This window comes from Artibeus jamaicensis, unplaced genomic scaffold, assembly GCF_021234435.1.
Source record: "Artibeus jamaicensis isolate MK-2021 breed Jamaican fruit bat unplaced genomic scaffold, CSHL_Jam_final contig_465, whole genome shotgun sequence".
Taxonomy (NCBI): Eukaryota; Metazoa; Chordata; class Mammalia; order Chiroptera; family Phyllostomidae; genus Artibeus; species Artibeus jamaicensis.
This window is the reverse complement of record NW_026521843.1, coordinates 17,278,395-17,299,824: the sequence shown is the minus strand read 5'-3', so window position 1 is coordinate 17,299,824 and position 21,430 is coordinate 17,278,395. Positions and strand designations below refer to the sequence as shown.

At 40.8% G+C, this 21,430-nt stretch overlaps 1 protein-coding gene across 6 annotated transcripts in view; it reads right to left on the bottom strand.

Moving 5' to 3' along the window:
• LCLAT1 (lysocardiolipin acyltransferase 1) overlaps window positions 1-21,430 on the bottom strand; it is a 156,422-nt gene that overhangs the window by 47,012 nt on the left and 87,980 nt on the right. For all 6 annotated transcript variants that reach the window (XM_037146602.2, XM_037146601.2, XM_053667194.1 and 3 more), the window contains 2 exons: window positions 19,785-19,931; window positions 13,332-13,448 (listed from right to left, as the gene is read on the bottom strand). In XM_037146602.2, the coding sequence (XP_037002497.2) occupies window positions 13,332-13,448; window positions 19,785-19,931 (264 nt within the window). The remainder of the gene's footprint in view (window positions 1-13,331; window positions 13,449-19,784; window positions 19,932-21,430) is intronic.

Below are 21,430 nucleotides of genomic sequence, written 5' to 3'. Positions count from 1 at the left end.
TTAACAGCACTTAAGTATTAGTTAGAAAAGTATCTTGATTCCCCACAAGCAGACATGCAACGCAAACAACAGAGTGAAAAAGACAAAGACACAAACATGATGCTTGTCAGATGTAGGACAGAGATTTGTTTCATGTAAAATGTTACAAAGGAAATAACCCAACGCATCAGATTCCTGGTAGTTCACTGCATTCACATGAGACTCTAACTGGAAAAGGTACTTTACAAAACAAAGACTGAGAAATAAATGTGAGTTCGTGGTTATATTACTTTAATTTCTCTTTCAATTTCCATTCCCTGTGAAAAATATGACTAAGCCACAACGCAAAGTATCTGCATATGTTGCAAACGTCAGAAAATAAACACACTCAAATCGGCATGTCGTGTGTTACACATGCTCTGACAGCTCCTCCAAGTCAGTCTACCGTGTAAGAGGACACGTGGAATCGCTCTACATGGGCAATTAACACTTAGGGGCAGAGAGTGGCAGTCACTGGAGACACGTATGCTTTCTTCTCCCACACAACCTCACTGGGGGAAAGCAGGTGAACGGGAAAGTCACTAACACACTGTCGACACCCTGTGCTTCCTGAAACTCTGAGCAGCCAGCTTACGACAACTGCCAGGGCCTGTTCTGCTCAGCCCAGATTCCAGGGCACAGCGAGTCTGGGCACTGTTAGCAACTGAGCATGAGTGTAGGGCACCTGTGTTATCACACATATACAATGGTGTTAGCTATACCCATAATCATGTAATAATTTTATATGTAAAATTATGCAGAACAAAACGGAGAAGACAATTCACTTTAGAAACTGTTCAAATAATTTTCAACATTAAGAGGTAACAATTTCTATATTTAGTTTCATGTTCTTATGGGACTACCTTTGATCAGAATATATTTTTAATAAATAAAGACACAGGAGCTTGTTTTACACGTGCACACACACACACCCCGGCAAGGTCAGTATCGCTTTGATGATACCCTTGAGGTACATAAAACAAACATCAATTTAGTTCTTTTTTTTATGCAAAAGGGCCTAGCAACTGGAAAAAATACAGAGAAGGTATTCCAAAAGAGAAAAGGCACAACTTCTATAAATAATGAAATGGATACATGCCCAGAATAAAGAAGAAACAAGGTAATGCTTTTTTGGACAAACCCAAAAAAGAAACATAATATATACACAATGAAATTGTATACTAGATAAAAGCAAAAGGCAAGTGTACGTTCCTGTTCAGATGAATGTCTGTATTCAAGGATCCAAGGGGTTTAGATTCAGGCCAACGTCTCACCTTCAGTGAGAATAAATTTTGATTTTTCATATGAACAGGACGCTAGAGCATATTGTTACATACATTTTGCACACACACTGGAACGCGTGTCCTTGGTTTCAAAGCGGCATGACGAGGACCCAGGGATGTGAGTCACCGCACCGGCGGTGTGGCCGGCACCCCCTGCCGTCTCGGCGTCACGTTCAGAGGGAAAACTGACGGAGTGTCGAGTGCATGTAACAATATCCTTTCTAGTCAGTATACAATCTACGGACGGGTGTCACTCAAAAGCAGTTCCACAAATTTTACTTACAAAGCTGCTTCCACAATCCTGAGATTTTAAAATAAACATATTTTGTGTCAGTTATCAACATTTTTCAGCATGTTACTCAAGAAAATATATAAACAGAACAGAACAATTTTGAAGCACAGACAACTCTTTCAAATGAGCAAAATACATGTACCTATGTCCGCTCATCTATGAAAATAATCTAACCAAAAGAGAATGTGGTTTTGAGACTTTCTTACTAATGGTGCCATGAGACACGCGCGCGTCATCACCGAGGGCCCCCCGCACACTCACATTGATTCTAGCTGGGTGAGGTGGCAGACAACTTCAGGAAAAGGCCTTTCTCCCACTGCACTCACTGGTCCAGGGGGGCACAGGCTGCGACTACTGTCTCATTAGCACTATTTTAGAATCAAAAGCTCACCGAGTAGAATTATTAATGAACCACAACTCCACACTGACTTTTACATGGTCAAGTGACAAGACCCTGTTCAATTAAGTTATAAATACCATGCTTCTGTGGTATCTTAATAGTATAGATACTATTAAGATAGTATAGATGCTTCTATACTATCTATAAATTCTATAGATAGTATAGATACTTCTATACTATCTTAATAGTATAGATAGTCTAAAACACAAACAAACAAATCACCCCTTGCCCTTCAGTAGTTAACAACAAAGAGGAGACTGTCTTGAGACACCACTCTTGATCACGTGAGCACCTGCCTTATGCGGCCCCTGAAACTGCCATAAGTCTAACATCTGGGACAAAGAGGGTCCGAGTGAGTGACATCTGCCAAGCACCTGATGTCCAGGCTGGAGGCGATGGGGGCCTTACTAACCAATATGCACGTACATGTGAGATGTGAGATGCTGAGACCAGGTCACCTACAAAGTGTGTGCAGACCTACACGGAGCACCGAGTACCAGCATATTCATGACACCGTCCCAGAGCCTCAGATACAGAAACAAACAAGACACAGTAGCCACCCTAACGGAGCTCTGAGTCCAGGGGAGAGACAGAACAAAAAATTCACTGATTATAAAAGCATATGAAAGAAGTGACTGAGACAAATGCATAAAGTATGATGAGAAAGAAGAAGGAAACCCAGTGACCTGGAAAGGGCAGCGGCTGTTTTAAGTGGAAAAGCGACGGAACTGTCTCGAAGGACCAACGGGATCTAGCCAGATGACCGGGAACAGTTTATAAAGAGAAACGGCATGAGAAAGTGCATCCACCTAGTGGACTGAAGGAAGGTACGGAGTCACAGCAAGAAACGAGACCGAAGGGCCGCACCGACGGGATGGAGCCGGGGCGACAGGACGCGGTACGCAAGGCCACAGTCTGCTCAGCACTGCGCGCGGCACACAAAGGCGCGTCAGCCCCAGTCGTTTTCTGAGGGTCCCACTGGCCGACCTCGGTCAGAGGTGAGGAGGCCTTCGACTCACGTGCGCAGTAACAACAGGCTCTTCAACTGCCCTAAAGGAATCCTGCTCCCAGCTCCACCCACAGTAAAGCCCCTGGCACTGAGCTTGTGACACAAATATCCTGTAGGGAGAGTAACCAATTCTCACCCATGCAGTCTCTCCATCACCTGTAGAACGGGGCTACTTGAAGTCCACACGCTGTACAATGTTTGGACTCCTTATGAGGCGGCTTTTGCTGAACTCCTTGCTTTTGCTCATTCTGCCATTACCAACATGGACGGGGACCCTGGGGCTGCGTGGAACACATCACGGGAAGATGCTGGGGGGGATACCAACCAGGACAGTGCAGTGCAAGGAACTGTGGGACATCTTTCTCTCAAGTCCTTCCGGAACGGCCACGCTCTTTCTGAGCATGTGGTTTGCTTTAATTTTATGGACTTTGTCAAAGATACCCTTCAGTTTCCCTCTACCGAAGGTGCCGAAAAGCTCAGGGCCAATTTCTGGACCTGCATTTTATAGGAATATAGAACCTTGTAACACATATATTTTGCATATTAACCCCATAACATGTACACCAAGCTTGTAACACACATACTAACCTTACGTATTTTATGTACTAGCCCCACACCCTTACTTTACCTAACTTTCCTATGTTATGGCGCTGCTGTTATTGTAGCATCCATATTCATGTTTAAATCTTTATTCAAACTTTCAACCTTTATTGGGACATAGCAGGGTATAAAATTACATCAACCAAATGGCTAACCGGTTCAAAAACTGTAAAGGGGCCCTGGCTGGTGTAGCTCAGTGGATTGAGCACGGGCCCGCGAACCAGACAATCACGGTTCGATTCCCAGTCAGGGCACATACTGGGGTTGCAGGCCGGTTCCCTGCAGGCCGGTTCCCTGCAGGCCAGTTCCCAGCAGGGGATGCATGAAAGGCAACCATACATTGATGTATCTCTCCCTCTCTCCTTCCCTTCCCCTCTAAAGATAAATAAATAAAATATTAAAAAAAAAAACAACTGTAAAAGGTATTTATTATACGCCAGGCCTGTGTTGAGGGCTGGGGATAAAACCTGCCAACGGGACAGACTTGACGCTCTAGACACTGAGTGGATGAAACAGACAATGAAACAAGTGATAATACTGTAGGAAAAGCATTTACATAGGACAAGCGTAGTAGGAGATGCATTCACACAGGGACATGGGGGTCTGAAATAGCTGGGAAGGCTTCCCAAATGAACTGTGTCCTGAGCTGGGACCGAGAGTGTGCGTGCGAGAGAGCGGCCGTGCTCAGGCGGAGAAGGCTCGGGGACTGTGCATTCTGGGAAAGGACAGGTCTGGCTGGGACGCTGGGAGCAAGTAAGAAGGAGGGTGGTAAGGCCAGGGGGAAATCGAGGACCAGGTGAATCGTGTTAAGGAAAGTGGGTTTAGTCCTCGAGCACTGTGAAATTCGGGAAAAGTCTGGCTGGCAGGCAGTCGACCCAATCAAATTTGCCCTGAAACATTTACTGAGTGCCTGCTGTTTTCCAGGACTGTGCTAAATGTTTTACGGACATGACTGCAGTGAGTCCTCATGAAGGTCCCACAAAGCCATGTGCAGTAAGCACTATTATTATCCCTTCAATAGGTGACGAAATGGAGGTTTGCTCATGGCAAGTAATCTGACCAGTCACCTGCTAATCTTGGTGAAGCCGGGCTTCTAACTCAGGTCCTTTGATTGCGGGGCCTAAGTATGTATCTTAGTGCGCTGCCAACCACCTTTAGAAAAAGGCTTGATATTCTAGGTACCATGTGCAGAAAGTACAGGTTAAGAAGAGACCAGAACTAGGAGGACCAGCTAAGCAGCTGTATGAGAATTCAAGGGAGATATGATGACAGTGAGAATAAAAAGAAAACGATTAATTCGAGAGATATTGAAGAGACCATCAAAAGCCTTGGTTGGGACTTTAGTGTATATGAGAAAGGCAGAGAAGGGTGAGGCAAGAATGACTCCCAGGTGCATGGCTGGAGCAACTGCGTTAAGGATACATTAACTCATTAACCACATAACATAGTGGTTAAGACCAAGTCTCTAAAACCAGATTTCCAGCTCTGCCATTTAAAAGGTGGGAATCTTGCCCTGGCTGGTGTGGCTCGGTGGATTGAGTGCTGGCTGGAGAACCCCAAAGGGTCACTGGTTTGATTACCAGTCAGGGCACATGCCTGGGTTGTGGGCCAGGTCCCCAGTTGGGGGTGTGCAAAAGGCAACCACACACTGATGCTTCTCTCCCTCCTGTCCCCTCTCTCAAAAATAAATAAATAAATAAAATATTTAAAAATAAATAAATAAAAGGTGAGAATCTTGGACTATTAGTTAAATTCCCCATCCTTCAGTTTCCCGCTGCATATAATAGAGATGATAATAATCCCTCCTCCAAGAATTAAGTAAACTGATTCATGTGAACCTCTTAGAATAATACCAGTAAATGAACACTCGATATCACCATTACCGCCACCGCCACCATCACCACTCCATGGTGTAGGGATTATAGAAGCAAAAAGCAGAACAAGTTCAAATTGAACATACTGAAGTTCAGGTACCTATACAACCTTGAAGTGGCAACAGTCACATTTATGGCTCCAAACTAAGCAAGGGCTTTGGACTGAGAATTTAAACTTCAGAGTTACAAGCAGGTGGATGGTCATTTAAGCCACCAAGCGGAATGACATGGCCCAGGGGGAAAGCGTGCAGTGAGGGAACGAAGGAACCCAGGAGAGCCTTTGGAGGGACCTAGATGTTTAAGAGACAGATAGGTATAAGAACCTGGAAGAGTCTTGAGAAGTGACCAGAGAAGTCGGAGAAAAAACAAGAAGCTAAAGGGAGAGTATTATTTCAAAAAGAAGCAACAGTACCAAATGTTGCTATGAGGGAAATAAGATAAGGACGGAAAGGTATTCATTGGATTTAGAAAGAAGACCCTTGCCTTTCATGATCTAGGCGACATGGCCACTGCTGTCCTGTTAGGAAGGTAAAATGCAACATGTATTAAACAGCTATTAATATAAGGTCCGCTCTGCTAAGGCCTATTAGAGAAGAAAAAGATCTTCGGTCTAGATGACTGCCAGCTGGGGGAAAGAGGGGTGACCTCTTAGAAGATGATCACGAAAAGAAGAGCAGTATTTGCAGTTTAAAGAAACCATCAAAGCACTGCAGGTTTTGGACTTCACAGACACAACCAGAGGCAAAATTCAGAAAGTGTAAGGCGCAGTCAGGAACAGTCAATTAATTCAAATAGGCTGGCTCCCACTGCCTGAAGGGGGCTTCTGAGTGGTTCTGAGTGGTAAAGTTTAAACAGCAGACAAAACCATCATTAGACAAAGCCCTGACCAAGGAATATGGAAGCAATGCAAATATTTAAATGCCTTTCCTCCCTGGAAAACACCTAATTATTCCTTTAATTCTCTGCTTACATGCTGCCTCTTTAGTGTCAATCTAAGCAAAGATGAACTAACCTTTCTTTATGTCCTCGAGTTACTTGCTACTCAGATCTCTTACGACATTGCATGTAATTATGTTTCCTCAATCTTCTGCTACTCAAGAGAATGGGCTGTGCCCCGGTATTTCAGCAAGTCAGACAACGTTAGGGTGGTGCTTCGAGAAGACGGACAACTATGTGCAATATGGATTAGCCAGGGGGAAAGCAGAGGCGGGCCAGTCAAAAAGCCAGGAAGAGTGACAAGTAACGAGATCCCACCTGCGGGGCCACTGGGGAAGTACCGGATGGTGGGATGTCTCTGAGAGATGCTTCCAAGGCAGTATCAGTAGAATTTGGTGACCAAATGAAATGGGACAGAGCATAAGACTAACAAAGCATACCCCCCGGCTCAGTAATCAGACCTGGAACTATATCCTAAGGAAACAATTACAGAGAGTCACACATACTTGGTATTATTTATAAGGGTGAAAAACTGGAAATAACTTTAGTTTTGAACAACAGAGGATGAGTTAAATAAACAGCGGTCTCTCTAGCTGACAGACTACCGTGCACACATCAATATCACACTTACAAAGTTCTGTGAGTGAGAACATGTGCACATTGTAGTGAACCATGAAAAACTTTATGCACAAAACATACAATTGGGCCCTAATTTTGTTTGATCTGTATAAAAACGTGGAAGAACACAGGAAGACTCTATGTCAAAGGCAGGCACTGGATTTTTCTAAGAAGTGACTGACAAGGCTATAAATGTCTTTTTCTTCTTCGTAATTAATTTTCCAATTTTTTAACAATAAATATGTTGTTTTTATAATAAAAATGAAATATCCTTTTTTTGTAGGAAGTGAACTCATGTAAGAAAACCAAGTTGTCAGGCTATTTTTCTCTGAGAGGTGGTGGGGAAAAAATACAACCAAAATTTGGAAGGATAGCTAGTCTGAGCATCATGTTTGTTTTTCTTAGATTTTGTTTTACTTTAAGGATTAGAGAAATGAATGAGAAGCTAGAAAATACAGGATCCAGAAAAATAAAAGAGACACTTACAAAAGGATATCCTTGATGTAATTTTCCATTTAAACAGAATGTACAGTACAGCCAAGGACACGAGGGAGAAGTCTTGCAAAGAGAGAAAAACCCTACAAAGATGACATTTCTGGAGCATTTGAGATAGAAAACCTGTTAACTCATTACAGAGTGTGAAAAGCCCTGGGCTTTGGCATCCAACAGACCTGAGTTTAAGGCATGACACCTCTACCTGGCAGCCATATGACCCTGGGCCAACTGCTGAAGTGAGTCGGTCTCCTTGGGTGCAGCACGGCGCAAAACTGCGTCTAGCACCGTGACGAGAACTAGGTGGTCTGTATGGAAGTGGCTGTTGGGGTGGCTGTGAGCCCAGGACCCCGTCACCCAAGTGTGACTCAGCAGGTCTGAGACTGACCCTGAGTGTCGGTGTTTAGGTTTCCTGGGTAAGTCTACTGTGTGGGCAGGGGGAGAAACGTGAGAACAACTCCGTGCCTGGCACATGGAACAACGTGGTAAATGTTAGATGGTCGGTTCTGTGTACAGAATACAGGACTTCTAGCACTTTTTTGTGAGGCTGTCACGACTTTTTTAATTAAACAGTGACAAGATCTGTCCTGGGTGTCTCAGACTTTTTTGCTGAGGGAAGGTGGGTGGAGAATGAACCGAAACAAACAATAAAACAATGCAAACGCCATTTATGGTCCAGAACAGCACCACAGCATTGGAACACTCAGTATGAGTGACTCCGAATGTCTCTGACACGAGGTCGTGCATAATCCTGCTGAAGCGTATCTGAGTCATCTCTGCTTCATGATGCAGAGGACCAAGTCACTTAGTCCATCCGTATGCTTTCCCACTAATCAGTACCCGAAGTTCATTTAGGTTTGGCTGTATTCTGTTCATCACCAGGAACAGAGAAAAGTATCACTCTTTGTAAAATGGCCTGAAAAGAGAGTCTACCACTATGCAGCAGATGTATCTGCAAATTTGGGGAAATGTGAAAGGTCTCAGAAAATATTCAAAATATTCTAGAAATGTCAAAGATCTACTATACAATTGCATTTCTTAACATAAAGGAAAGGTCTCATCCTATTTCATAAATAGTTTCTAGCAATAAAAAGTCACATGAAAAGGTCAGAGTACACGGCATTTAGTGCACCCAATAACTCAACAGTTTGTCTGCCTTTCGGCCTGGCCTCCTAGAACAAGCTGGCTGTTCGAGAGGATCACGGAAATGCAATCCTGGGGGAGGCTCACCAGCTGAGACGAGTGCAGTGTTAGCCACAGAGAGTGGTGGCTGCTGGCCAGCTTCACTTCCCACTACATGTAGCCACTGTAGGCAGGAGACAGACTGAGTTATCAGTAGGTACTTGTGTATAAAGCAGAAACTTCAAGAAATTAAATGGTCTAGCCATGCTGCCGAAGACTGAGCTGTCTATCATCAGTGCCCTGCGTTGCCTTCTTAGGTCCCAGCCAGCTTTTTCAGAGCAGATGGGAACCACTGTCGACCAAAATGAGGGCACCAAAGACAGTACGATCAGATACTGCGTCTGTAATCTGGGTGTTAAGTCAGCAATCCTTTCTCCCTTGATATAGACCAAAGAATTTTGATCAGATGTGCTGACCCAATTTACCTAGCAGGAATCTATTTTTCTTTTAGTGGTTAACCCTCTGTCACCTAGATTAGTGGAAAGACAGTATCCTTCACACCTTCATATTTAGAATTTAGGCATATGAACTAAATATGGATTGAAATATGGACTGTTCTACTTTAAATTCAAAACCATTTTATTTATTTCAAACCCTAAACCCATAAATAGATGCATATGATGTTTTAGTCTTAATACATGAGCTGACTTGCTTGAGTGGCTTGATCTGGAAATGGATAAACTAAAAACATGACTATTCAGGGAGGGGAATTAAGTTTTTCCAACAATGATGGCCCCACACAACCTTCTTAAATGTTGTATGTTACTCTACACCACAAGCCTTCAGCTCAGCGAGACTGGTTCTGCCCAGCTGACTGCTCAGCTCTGCACAGGCCCAAATTCTGTGCCCCTTCTTAAACTCTTCTTTTTCTGCCCTCGGCCTTACTTGTTTTTTTTTGTTTTTTTTTTTGCCTACCCAGTCACATAGTCTCTGAGGTCTAAGGAAAATTCAGCTTGAGAAAGCCTTACCCGAGTAGTTCAACACGATCTGATCTCTCTCCACTGAACACGCCTGTAACTACTCAGCCACATGTCTGTATGTCACAGACCATATGTTAGTGTGTAATTATAGTGTCTTACATTAGTCTTCAGATTTTTCCCACGTGTGTTATTATCAATCCATGAAGACAGTAAAGTTCTTGAGGGCAAGGTCAATCTTAAACAAGACATACCTTCAAACAAGTACCATGTGTTTTATCTTTACTCCCAACTACTTGAACCTAATTTCAACCTGTTTCAAATGTGCACACTTGTGCCGCCTCACGGTAAAGGTAATTATTGCATGGTTACAATTAATTGGCTTACAAAACAGCAAACCAAATTAATGGTTGGACCAAATCATTATTTCTATAAAATGAAGGAAGAATAAAGCTACTGTTGTTAAAAAATTATGAAGCACCAGAGGTGAAATGAATATAACAAATTTTTGGTGCAGTAAAAGTTGATTATTAAATGTATAATAAACAACAAAAAGGTCTCTTTTCTCTAAGTTAACAACTTCCTTTTGGGTTTGGGTTAATCTTACTGAAAAAAAGTTACATGATCACATACTGAAATGCCCTATGATTTGAGGTATATGTGAAATAAACCATCCACGACAAATGCGGATCTCGGATACTGTGCCATCTTACTTTTCAGATAAAAGAAAATAATGTTCGACTCAACGAATACTGATTCTCTCTTATGTGCAGCGCGCTGCACAAGCTTGGGGTGGTCACGACCTAGGAAGAGCACAGAGCAAGCGCACTGACGATGGGGAGCAAGGCCCTTGGCTGGGGTGGGGTCTGTACTCTTTGCAGCTATTACTCCAAGAACAACATATCTATGTGGTTATAAAGGGTTTTCTGTTTCAGGGTGAGTGTATATTTTCCAAATATTCTTCATCTCAATAAAGTATATTCTAAATAGAGGAACAGAAACTACTTTCCTTGTTTTGCTTTTTCTTTTCTTATCCAATCCTTCCTAGTAAGACCTTTTATCCTTAACCTCTCGATGTCATAAATTCCTCATTTTCCCGTTCGTTCTATCCGATGTCAACACCACTGAATTCGGTTATGTGTGGGCAGTAACAATGTTATTTAATGATAAATGGTTTTAGGATGTGGTCTCCGGGGTTCCATTAAGTATATTTATTTCTATTAGTCATTCGTTTTAACAGCAAGCTTCTTTTCTTCTTTTTAAAAAAATGTTTATTGAATGTATTGGGGTGTCATTGGTTAATAAAATTAAAGGTTTCAGGTGTATCATTCTATTTCAAATTGATTATCAAAAGCAGATCTCAGGGGCCGAAAGATCGGGAAGTGGTGCTGGGACCTTCTTTTCTGACAGGATATTCTGGCCTAGGTGACCTCCTAAGACGCCCTTCACCCCTGACTCCCGATGCACTTTGTTCTTCCCGTTCCCTTGACGTCCCCCTGCCCCCAACCCTCCTAAAGCACAGCCGCCCTCCCACGCTGCCAGATGCGTCCTTGGGCTGCGCCTGCTCCCCTCGCCATCTCAGGCAGCTTCAGAACCACCTGCCTTGTGACCGGTATCTTTTTTTCTTTTTAAAAAATCTTTCCTGAAGAAAACCACCCAGATCACTATTATCGCAAAGGTACTCTATTAACTAAAATCACACTACAGATACAAAAGGCACCAAGTTCCAGTAAAAAGAACACGGCTATTCAGTCAAATTATATTCCAATAACTTCGACAAGCTGCTTCACCACAATTTCCACTTCATTTTTGCTCTACAAGTTAAATATTAATAGTAGAAACTATTATGAGGGATTGTTGTGAGGACTGACAGAACATTTAGCATAATGCCTAGTATTTAGCAAATAATAACTGTTAACTGCTGTTCCTATAATAGTTATCATCATCATATCTCTTACGTCTATTATAGTATTGAGGCCCCGTTATGCTTTTCTAACTAAAGCAAATAGTCATCTGTGTTTCTCGTTTTACTGATATAAGGGCAGTGGGGGGAGGGGGCAGATATGCCAGTTTTGGCAGGAAAAATTGCACACTGTGGTTGCTGACTAGTACTCTGTGTGATGACTAAGTAATACGCATTCTCCAAAGTTACAAATCAGTTCTCTACTAAAATATTTTCCAGATTTCAGAACTACAGATATACCCTTATCCACTATAAAATGATCTCTCAATTATCCCGCCTACATCTAGAAAGATTTTTATTAGCCAAGGATGTGTTCTAACAGCACACTTGTGTTAACAGAGAAATCCAGTAAATAGATAAATGTGTTCCCTGATGTCAGAAATGCCTTTAATAAAATCATGAAATACTATGAAGTATTAGATGATGTAAGGAAATTAAAAAACACATTGCTAAATGAGAAGGGGAATTCTGAATGGGAAGCCACCGTAAGTGGTGCCACAGTGAGAAACGAGAAGCCTCGCTGCTTCAACGACTCTGTGCCTCCCACGCCTGTCCCGGGCACGGAGGACACGTGTGCTGCCACAGGCGGGCGGGCACGCACTCGTCACACACACACAACTGCCAAGTCCATTTCACATTCATTACAAACACAGAATTCCAAAAGCAAGCCAGCCACGAGAACAGGGACGACATTTTCAATTTGTAATGTAATTTTGGACTGACTATATTTCTCTAAAATTGTGGGCACTTAGTTATAACCATGCTTCATCTTGGCAAGGTTCATTAACTAAGGTTATAATGTACTTAGTATCTTAAAGCACATTAAACCCTAATGAAACAATAATGCCATTTAGAGAAAGAAGAAAGAACTTTATACTTACATAATGTTAGGAATGATCAGCTTTGTGGATTATTCTTGTGCTAGGTGACTTTGGGTTTTGAATTTCCCTTGTGATACTAATAACACTTCAGCATGTTTCCTCTTCAAATACAGTGATGTATGTGCTATTCATTTGTATGTACATGTGTGTATGAATACATACATATATAAATCTGTAGCTATAATAAAATGTAAAACTTTTACATTTAAAAATATCAAATAAAAATATCAAGACATAAACATTTGGGTGGGTGGCAAGTGTGATACCGTCAGTGGAACCACCTTGTCCCCACAGGCTCTTCAACAGACAAGGCCCTAGAAGGAGGGAGTGGGAGGCGGGTGGCAGTTTGAGACACAGACTCGGAGGAGAGCAAGGTCCTGTCCCCGACCTACGAACATGTACTGACCACCCTAGATGGCAGTTCCATTTAACTATAAAAGGAAGGTGGCATTACTGCCTTCCTACCAACCAGAATCATTTGTTGGAGTGACTAGAACAATAAATGCAAAACTATTTTTAAGCTATAAAGGATTAGAGTGCAAGTAATAAGATACTTTCAGGACAATTTTGCTGCTTTGAGAAACATCTAAAAATGCAATGACTGTTTAACTGTATACATCATTTTGTCTATTCCAAAAAAGGGGGAAAAGTGTTGTTTTTATAAAGACATCTTTTCTATTTCTAAAGAATATATAACAGAACATTTTAGTGCATGGGGTCAACTTAGTATAAAAATACAGACTCTCATTTCTTGAGATAAAATACAAAAAAGTGCTTTGTAAGTGCTATATATATATATATATATATATAAAGTTTAGCAATTTTTGCCACTTATATAAAAAGTATACTTTGAGATGGGTGCTTACCTTCTCTTAGACGATCTACCACAAAAGTAAAGCCTGTAGTTCTTGGATGTAAGACATACTCATATTTCTGAAGTCCATTCTTTTCAGCAAAATCATTACTCCGAGCCTTGCTGTTTTCTAAACAAAACAACAGAAAATCAGAAGCAATAAATAAGGGAAGATAATGTGAGCTAAGAAAATAATACAGAATTTCTTTGATAAAAATGGCAGTTAATTTTTCTGTAACTACTGAGTATGTAAACTGAGTCAAATAAGAAGATATAAACATTTATGTAAATCCCTAACAAAGATCTCAGAGTATGTATTTATTGGGATTTTGAAATTTTTTATGAGGTATTAACAGACTTTTTATAATGCTTTATAAATTCATACTCAAATCTTTAAAATTCTTTAAGAGATTTCATAAAAGTCAATGCACAGTGAAAACTAAAATGCAAATAAATTCCTAATAAACTAAATTTTCATAAAATCTTTACATAATAAAAACTTAAATGCTAACTATAAGATGCCAATAAAATAAAACTAAAATAGTATAAAACATAAGGAGATTTATACCTCCAGAAGAAATAACTAGTAATTTGCCATATATATCAGATCAACATTTTCTTTAACCCGGTAATTTAGGGCTTCAATGCAAAGTGAAGTATCTCCCTTGCCCAGGCACAGAGCAGGCTAACATCACCAACCAAAACCACGCCACAGCAGATCGGGCCCGTGATTAGCACATCATGTACAGACATCTGAACATGGTTTGGCTGAGCAGAGTTACAAAGTCAAGTATATGTTCCAAATTTTGGCAAAAACTTCTTTTTCCATTCCATGAGGTAAGTTTATAAGTTCCAAGAAGAACCAAACCCATTACTCAGCAAATATATTTGGAAAATGTAAAGTGTTCAGAAATCTGGCCTCAACCCCTGGGGGAGATCATGAAATAGCTTTTGATGACAGCAGATGTTAGAACATGCAATCCTCAGCTGCATCCTGAAATTTATAGACTACTCTAAGTCGCAAGAAAAAGACACATATATTTATATAAACACAGCTTTCCTAGGAGTAAATTTAAGACCCTGGAACCCTCAAAACCTCAAAAAAACCACAGATGGCTTCAAAATATTCAAAGAACACTCCTATAAAAGAGGTTACTTTTTTATTACTATTACAAGGGAGGAACTGAGTCAAAGAACTAAATGCCCACAGATCCCCAGCAAGTCAGAGTAAAGGCTCTACACATAAAAAGTAACAAGCTCCTTTCACATTCATTTGAGGAGAATACCCGGCCCGGGAGTACAAAGCAGTCCTTTACCGAGGGCGGACAGGACCTGACACAGGACGAGGAAGCCCCGGGACACTAAGAGATGAGTGTTTGACTGCTCTTCAGGTTGCTCGTCCAGCTCATCGCTGACTTTATGGAACTGAAGACTGAAGTAAACCTGCTGTGGAATGTGTATGCCAGTCCAGGCATCTCTAAAACACAGCCACAATGCGGAAAGGCAGAAATGATGGGAGACAGCCAGATGGAGATGCAGGCTTTTCCCTCCACGCCCAACTCACTTATCCACCCCTGGACTCTGTGGTGACTGGTAACTACACAAATACCCCACTTTCTGCCCACAGTCTCCTGTCTTGTCAGCCCACTCCCTGTAACACTCCAAGGCCGGCGCTCCTTCCACTCCAACGGGCCAACCGGCCACTTCGCTGTTCTCAACAAGTCAGGCATGTTCCCACCTAAGGGTCTGTGCATCTGTTCTTCCCTCCACCCAGAATGCCTTCTACCCAAATACCTGCATGGTTTTCCACTCTGTTCATTAAGTCTCTGCTTAACTAGAAACTTACAGGGCTTTCCGTAACCCCGCGTCCCTGTAACAGCACCCTGTGTCCCCCTCTTCCGTTACCCCTCCTCATCTTTACCTTTGTGCACAGCACTTATGAACGCTGGGCACAGTTTCATTAACTTATGTGTCTTTTATCTATTTTTCCTCATAGAGTTTAGGCTTCATAAAAGTAGGGCTTTGTTTTGTATATGAAGTTCCAGGCACTTATACACTAAACAAAGAAGTTTTATGTACAAGGGTGATTAACCGCCCATTAACAATTTAATGTTATAATTGTTAAAACCTAGAAAATCTTTTCAAATCAGAGAAACAGAACCCAGAATTATGGTATGCCAATTGTGATGGTAAATTTTATGTGTCAAATTGGCTAAATGTTATTCCAGATACTTCTGTGAAGGTATTTCTGATGAGATTAGTATTTACATCAGTAGACTTCAAGTAAAGCAGATTACCCTCCATAATGTGAGTAGGCCTCGCCTCTCTCTCCCCACCCCCCCCACATACACCCTTTTGTTGTTTTTCAAGACAACCCTAACCAATAACCAATATAATGAAAAATAAAAACCTACCCAATCTTTAAATCATGTTTTCAAAGAATATAATGTGAGAAATTACAAGTACAAGAAAAACTATAATTCTAATTTTCCAATTCTGTTTAAAGATGTATGCGTGTGTTTATGTGCCATACACATGCCTATATGTATGTGCACACATGTGTATGTATGTATGTGTGACCAAAAGACACAAAAGCAACAGAGTAAAATTAGAACAGGTTTTTTATGGGCAGTAGGATTAGACTAGTTCTTGTACTCCTATACTTCTAAATTTCCCCAAATTAATATAAATTACCTCCATAAGCGAGAAAAAAGTTACAACTAACAATAACATTTAAAGACAGAATATATGTAAAATGACATTTAAATATACCTATCTGAAAGTACGTAAGCAAGCTGGGTTCAGAACTTAGAGGATTACAAAACTTTCTTTGGCCTTAAAAGACCAAATTTAGAGTTAACTGTGGTTAACTAAAAACACCTTTGGCCCTGACCAGTGTGGCTTCAGTTGGTTGGACACCGTCCTGCAAAGCCAAAGGCTGCTTGTTCAATTCCCAGTCAGGGCACAGGCCTGAGTTGCACGTTCTGTTTCCAGCTGGGGTACATACGAGAAGCAACCAATCATTTTTCTCTCTTTCACTGATGTTTCTCTTGCTCTTTTGCTCCCTCCCTTCCCCTATCTCTAAAAAAATAAATAAATAAAATCTTTAAAAAATAAAAAATAATTTAAACAACCCTTCAAATTAACAGACGCTTTTTCGAAATTGAAAGTATATTGGTAGCCTATTTAAAAACATTTTTATCCCAACTTTAAACCATCTGCATAATGCTATGTTTTTTAAAAGCTTTTTAAAGCTTCAGGATTGCTCTGTTTTCTCTATTTGGCAAATAGTTTGTACATGCCATTTTAACTTAGAAAATATGCAGCTACATCACGTAATGGTGAGTACTCTGGACCCTGAAAATATGCAACTAGATGTTAATTAAGTTCATCACCTAAAAAAGACACGAGAAAAAACAGAGTGAAAAAAGTTTTAAATATATGTGTTTGGCTCTGAAGGTCTAATGCATGAAAATTCTAAGAACAATACAACAAAAGTAGCAGCAATCTGCGAACTTTTACCCCATTAGCTTCTAATTACTAAATAACCCCCAAAAGTGCCACTGCTTACTTAGTGCGCATTATGGCATTCACAAATATAAATTAACCTATCATTTCAGTAAATCACACACTAATATAGCTGCTATTTCAATATCCAAGTTTATGTACTATACTTTCTAAGTATTACAGAATTTAAATATGGCTCTGTTCATTTTAATTTCCCAATGACAGGTTAGCTCTGGTGATCAATCAAGTTATATTTCTAAGCTTCAACAACATGCAGACAATATTATCCATTAGTGACCAACTACTTCTAGAATTTTAACCATAAAAATCAAGCATATAGTATACAGTAAGCATACATTTTAGTATACAATGCTGGTTACATTAAAATCGCCATAATTCATCTGACTCAGTTCCATCTGCAATAAATGAGTCAAAGATCTCCTCCTTGCTAACAGTGTTTCCCGAAGTACTTTGAGTTCCCGCATTCACACACTATGGCCTAGTCACCCACACAATTACTTAAACAGTTGTGTAATTTGTATTTCCATTACACTCTCTTTGGTGCTGGCTCCATATACCGCTATGTCCAGAGAGTGAATCAGTTTGCTCGTTTACACATTCTCCTCTCTTAAACTCTAAGTGGTACCCTCTTAGTGGCTCTTAGTGGCCTGTATATGGTATTGAGGATTCAAAAGACAAGTTCACAGTCCACCTCTCCACACTGTGTGATCATTAGATTTCAGATCTGTCCCACTTCAGTCTGTCTCACCCACAAGATCCTTTTCAAATTCTGCTCTTTCTTGAAGTAAAAAAAGTTTTTAAATTTTGCTTTTCTGAGTCTAAGAATTCTACAGAACTTCTCCTGCAAGCTTGCTCCCCCACCCCTACCCATGTTCCACCACAGCTCTTCCTCAATCTGCCCTAAACCCTAAACTACAACTGAAGGTTTCATCTACAAAACTCACCCACAGTTTAAAAACTTGTGAAGAATATTAATTTAGCAAGAATGAAAGACTCTATTTTGTTTTTAATCTAAAGAATTCCTTGAAATCCAATGGCATTCTTGGCCTATCTACTATATAATGCTCAATTTTTGCCCAAATTTCTGAGGGAAAAATAAGTATGCACATTATATATAGATAATACTAATTCCGTGTATATATACATATATATATATATTTTTTAAATTCTTTTATTTATACTTTTGTGTTAAAAGAATAACTCTAGAAAGCAATACCTGTATATATAATAATACCCTGGAATATGATAATCAGCTTTGTTTCTAAATATATATAAATAAAAAACTGAATTATAAAATTAAAATATTTTTCCCTGAAAGTTTTGGCCAAAAACATGGGTGCACATTGCTGAAAACTGCCCTGCCTGGTTTCAGAAGCTGTAACCCGGCCATGGCTAGGGCTGAGAGAGACTTTGGGACCATAAGCCACTAAGGAGACAAAGCTTATCTCCTTGGCAGGGGGGCTGCCTCTGCCCCCTTTTAATTCACCCTGCTTGGCCCTGGGCTAATGACCAGTTGGCCAATGACGGGTAAGATTCCTCAAGGGAGGGATGACATAAGACAGGTGCAGTCACAAAGGGGCCGTCAGGGAAGGACTTGGGAGGCTATAGAAAAAAGGGGTGATGGACCCTCAGCCCTTGGCTTTGACATAGCCCGAGTCCTCTTTCTGTCTGGGAGAAGCATCCTAATCTCTTGGCTGCCTTACTTCCCCTGCCTGACTTAAGCCTAAAACAATGCCAGAGGTGGGTGCAGCCCTGGGCAGGAATGGGCAGTTCCCCGGGCCAATCAGGCCTAAGAAAGAATGCATTAAATCTTGTGAAACCTGCTTTGCTAAGAATGCCCTCAATTTTCTGATAAGGGTCCAAGCAGGAAAGGAGTTTGTTTCCCAAAGTTTTATAGCCCTTTAGCTAATTGACCCTGACTCAGAATAAGCCCTGGTAATTCTTGGTATGTTATCTGATGGACCTGGTTTGATCATTACTGCCTGACAATGATTGATGAGCTTTACCTGCATTCCTGTGCAAACTGAACCCAATCAAAGCCCACTGAGGAACAGGCTCCTGGCCCTTCTCCTCTGATATAGTTCAGCCACCTTTCCTCCCCAAGCACATCATGTCTTGGAAGACATATTCTCATCTGTGGCAGAGGGGGGGGGCTCTGTGGGCAAAGCTCCCCCACAGCACATTACGCACGGCAAACCATGACAGTTTAATATCTTGGGAGGTCGAAAATCCTGTGTCCTTCTCTGTCTCCTCCACAACTTAATTATGGCTAGTATTCTTGAGAAAGGACAGAGCCTGTCTTGCTTATAATAAAGATAAGGCTTTAAAATACCAGGAGAAAGGCAATATATTAACTTAAATCAATAATAAATGAGGCTATCCGGTGCTTTTCTAATAAGGAAGAAATTGAGGAAAACAGGTCTAATAGGTGAATATGTACCTGGGAAGAAATCAGAAAATATAAAGTACAGAGAGAAGGTTCTTCTTTCTCAAAATTGCTTTGGCTATTCAGAGCTTTTGTGGTTCCACACAAATTTTCAGAAAGCTGATAATTAACATACATACTGAGACTCAAAATACAAAGGTCTAGGATGGCAAGCAAAAAAAAAAAAAAGTAATGATCTCTCAGGGTTGCCCAGCATAGATTTTGTGGGTTGGAGACCAGGAGTGTTGGGTTCTGGTCTCCAGAATCCAATGTGCTACTGGGTTCTGATGAACTGAGTGACCAGTTAATCAGTAACTAACGACCAGTCAATCAGTAACTGAGTGACCAGTTAATCAGTAACTAATGTGCTACTGATTAACTGAGTGTCCTTGGGAGTGGGACATTAATCTTGTTAGTATTCAGTAACTTCATCTAAGAAATAAGTTTAGACTAGATGATTTCTGAGCTCCTTCATTTTTAAGAATTCTGTGATCCAAACCCAGGTTACCTTACCCGTGAGATCAGTCCCTTCTGGGAATATGAGGAGTTGAAGTGGTTCACGGATGTCACAGAAGTAATCGATCATGTCTTCAAAGTGGCTCTTGTCATCCTTCCATTTCCTGTGAATGAAGATATAGGCAGCAGCCTGCATGGCCCAACCTAGGATCAATTTAACAAGTATTTACACACAGTTTTACTCCAATATCCTATTATTGAATACAACATTTTAGTGTTTTCATTTTACTATGAATGATTTACCATCATAATAAAAATCTCATAATATAGCTTAAAGTAGCCCTGATCTTGGGTTAAAAGCAATATACCAGAGAATATTCTTAAAGGAGTTTGCTAAATTCTGGGGTTTACAAAATTCTCAAAAGCCTCTTTCAAGCCAAGTCTAGCTATTAAAATATCAAAGAGCCCTGGCTTCTGTGGCTCAGTGGATTGAGGACCAGCCTGTGAACCAAAGGGTCACTGATTCGATTCCCAGGCAGGGCACATGCCTGGGTTCCCTGCTAGGTTGCCAGTTGGGGGTGCATGAGAGGCGACCACACACTGATGTTTCTCTCCCTTCCCCTCTCTCTAAAAATAAATAAATAAAAATCTTTTTAAAAAAATAAAAAAAAATTCCCTAACATTTACCAATAACTCATCTGACGTTTTTACAATCCCAATTAAACAGGCACTTTAACCAAGCTACCTGTAAGAGACAGAAGACTATGTGTTGTCAGGCTTATAAAGCAGTAAGCAAAGGACTGTTCTCCAGTGAGAACAGTTGAGCATGTTTTACTATTTCCTTTCTGTACTATTCCACTATAAATCCAAATGCTATTTTCAATTCTAGCCACTTCTTTAGATTTTATTTAAAAGGGAAAACGTGCAGTGGCTATAAACATGTTAGCCAGAGTATAGGCTGTGACCGCATTCCCTTTCTCTAGGGCAAATCAATCTTGTCTCCAAAGAGGTAGTCCCTAAGAGAGCCATGTTTTATCCAAGCAGCCATCCCTCCCTGGCCAGAAATGACCAGAACTGCTGCAGTGAACACCTGTCTTAAGTCAGCCAATCAGCAGTCTAGTCCATAGTCTACGGGGCGTGAAATGCATGGCCCAAACACAGTAACTATCTTAGCCAATTAAATGTTCTCAGAAATTCTACCTGGGATCATGGAGACATCAAGTTGGCAATTTATATAAATGCAAATGGACAGACGAAAAAGCATGTAACAGAGACAGCAGCAGCTGAGGCGAGACAGAGATAGTACACTGTAGTAAAAAGCTTAAAAAAACAATCTTGCAGCTGAGGTGCCTAACGCTGCTTTTGACTGCGAACAAAAGACAGTTTTAGTCTCCACAAGCACCGGCCAGTCTGTGGAACCACCTCTTACACGTTGCTCAGAGTCCATCCCCCTAAATACCCAGTGTGTCTTTACAACGATCTCCCACTATTTCAGCTCACGGGGGTGAGCAATTGTTTCTTACAGACAACGCAACTAAAACAAGAGCTATCAGCATTCTGTGAATATAGCAGCATCTGAAAATACATAAAATTATCAAATCATCTCTGAGTGATTAGAAAACTACAGAACTTTATTTGGTTTGAATAAGTTCAAACTAGAATACAGATTCCTACAAATATAAATAAGCATATACCAAAAAATC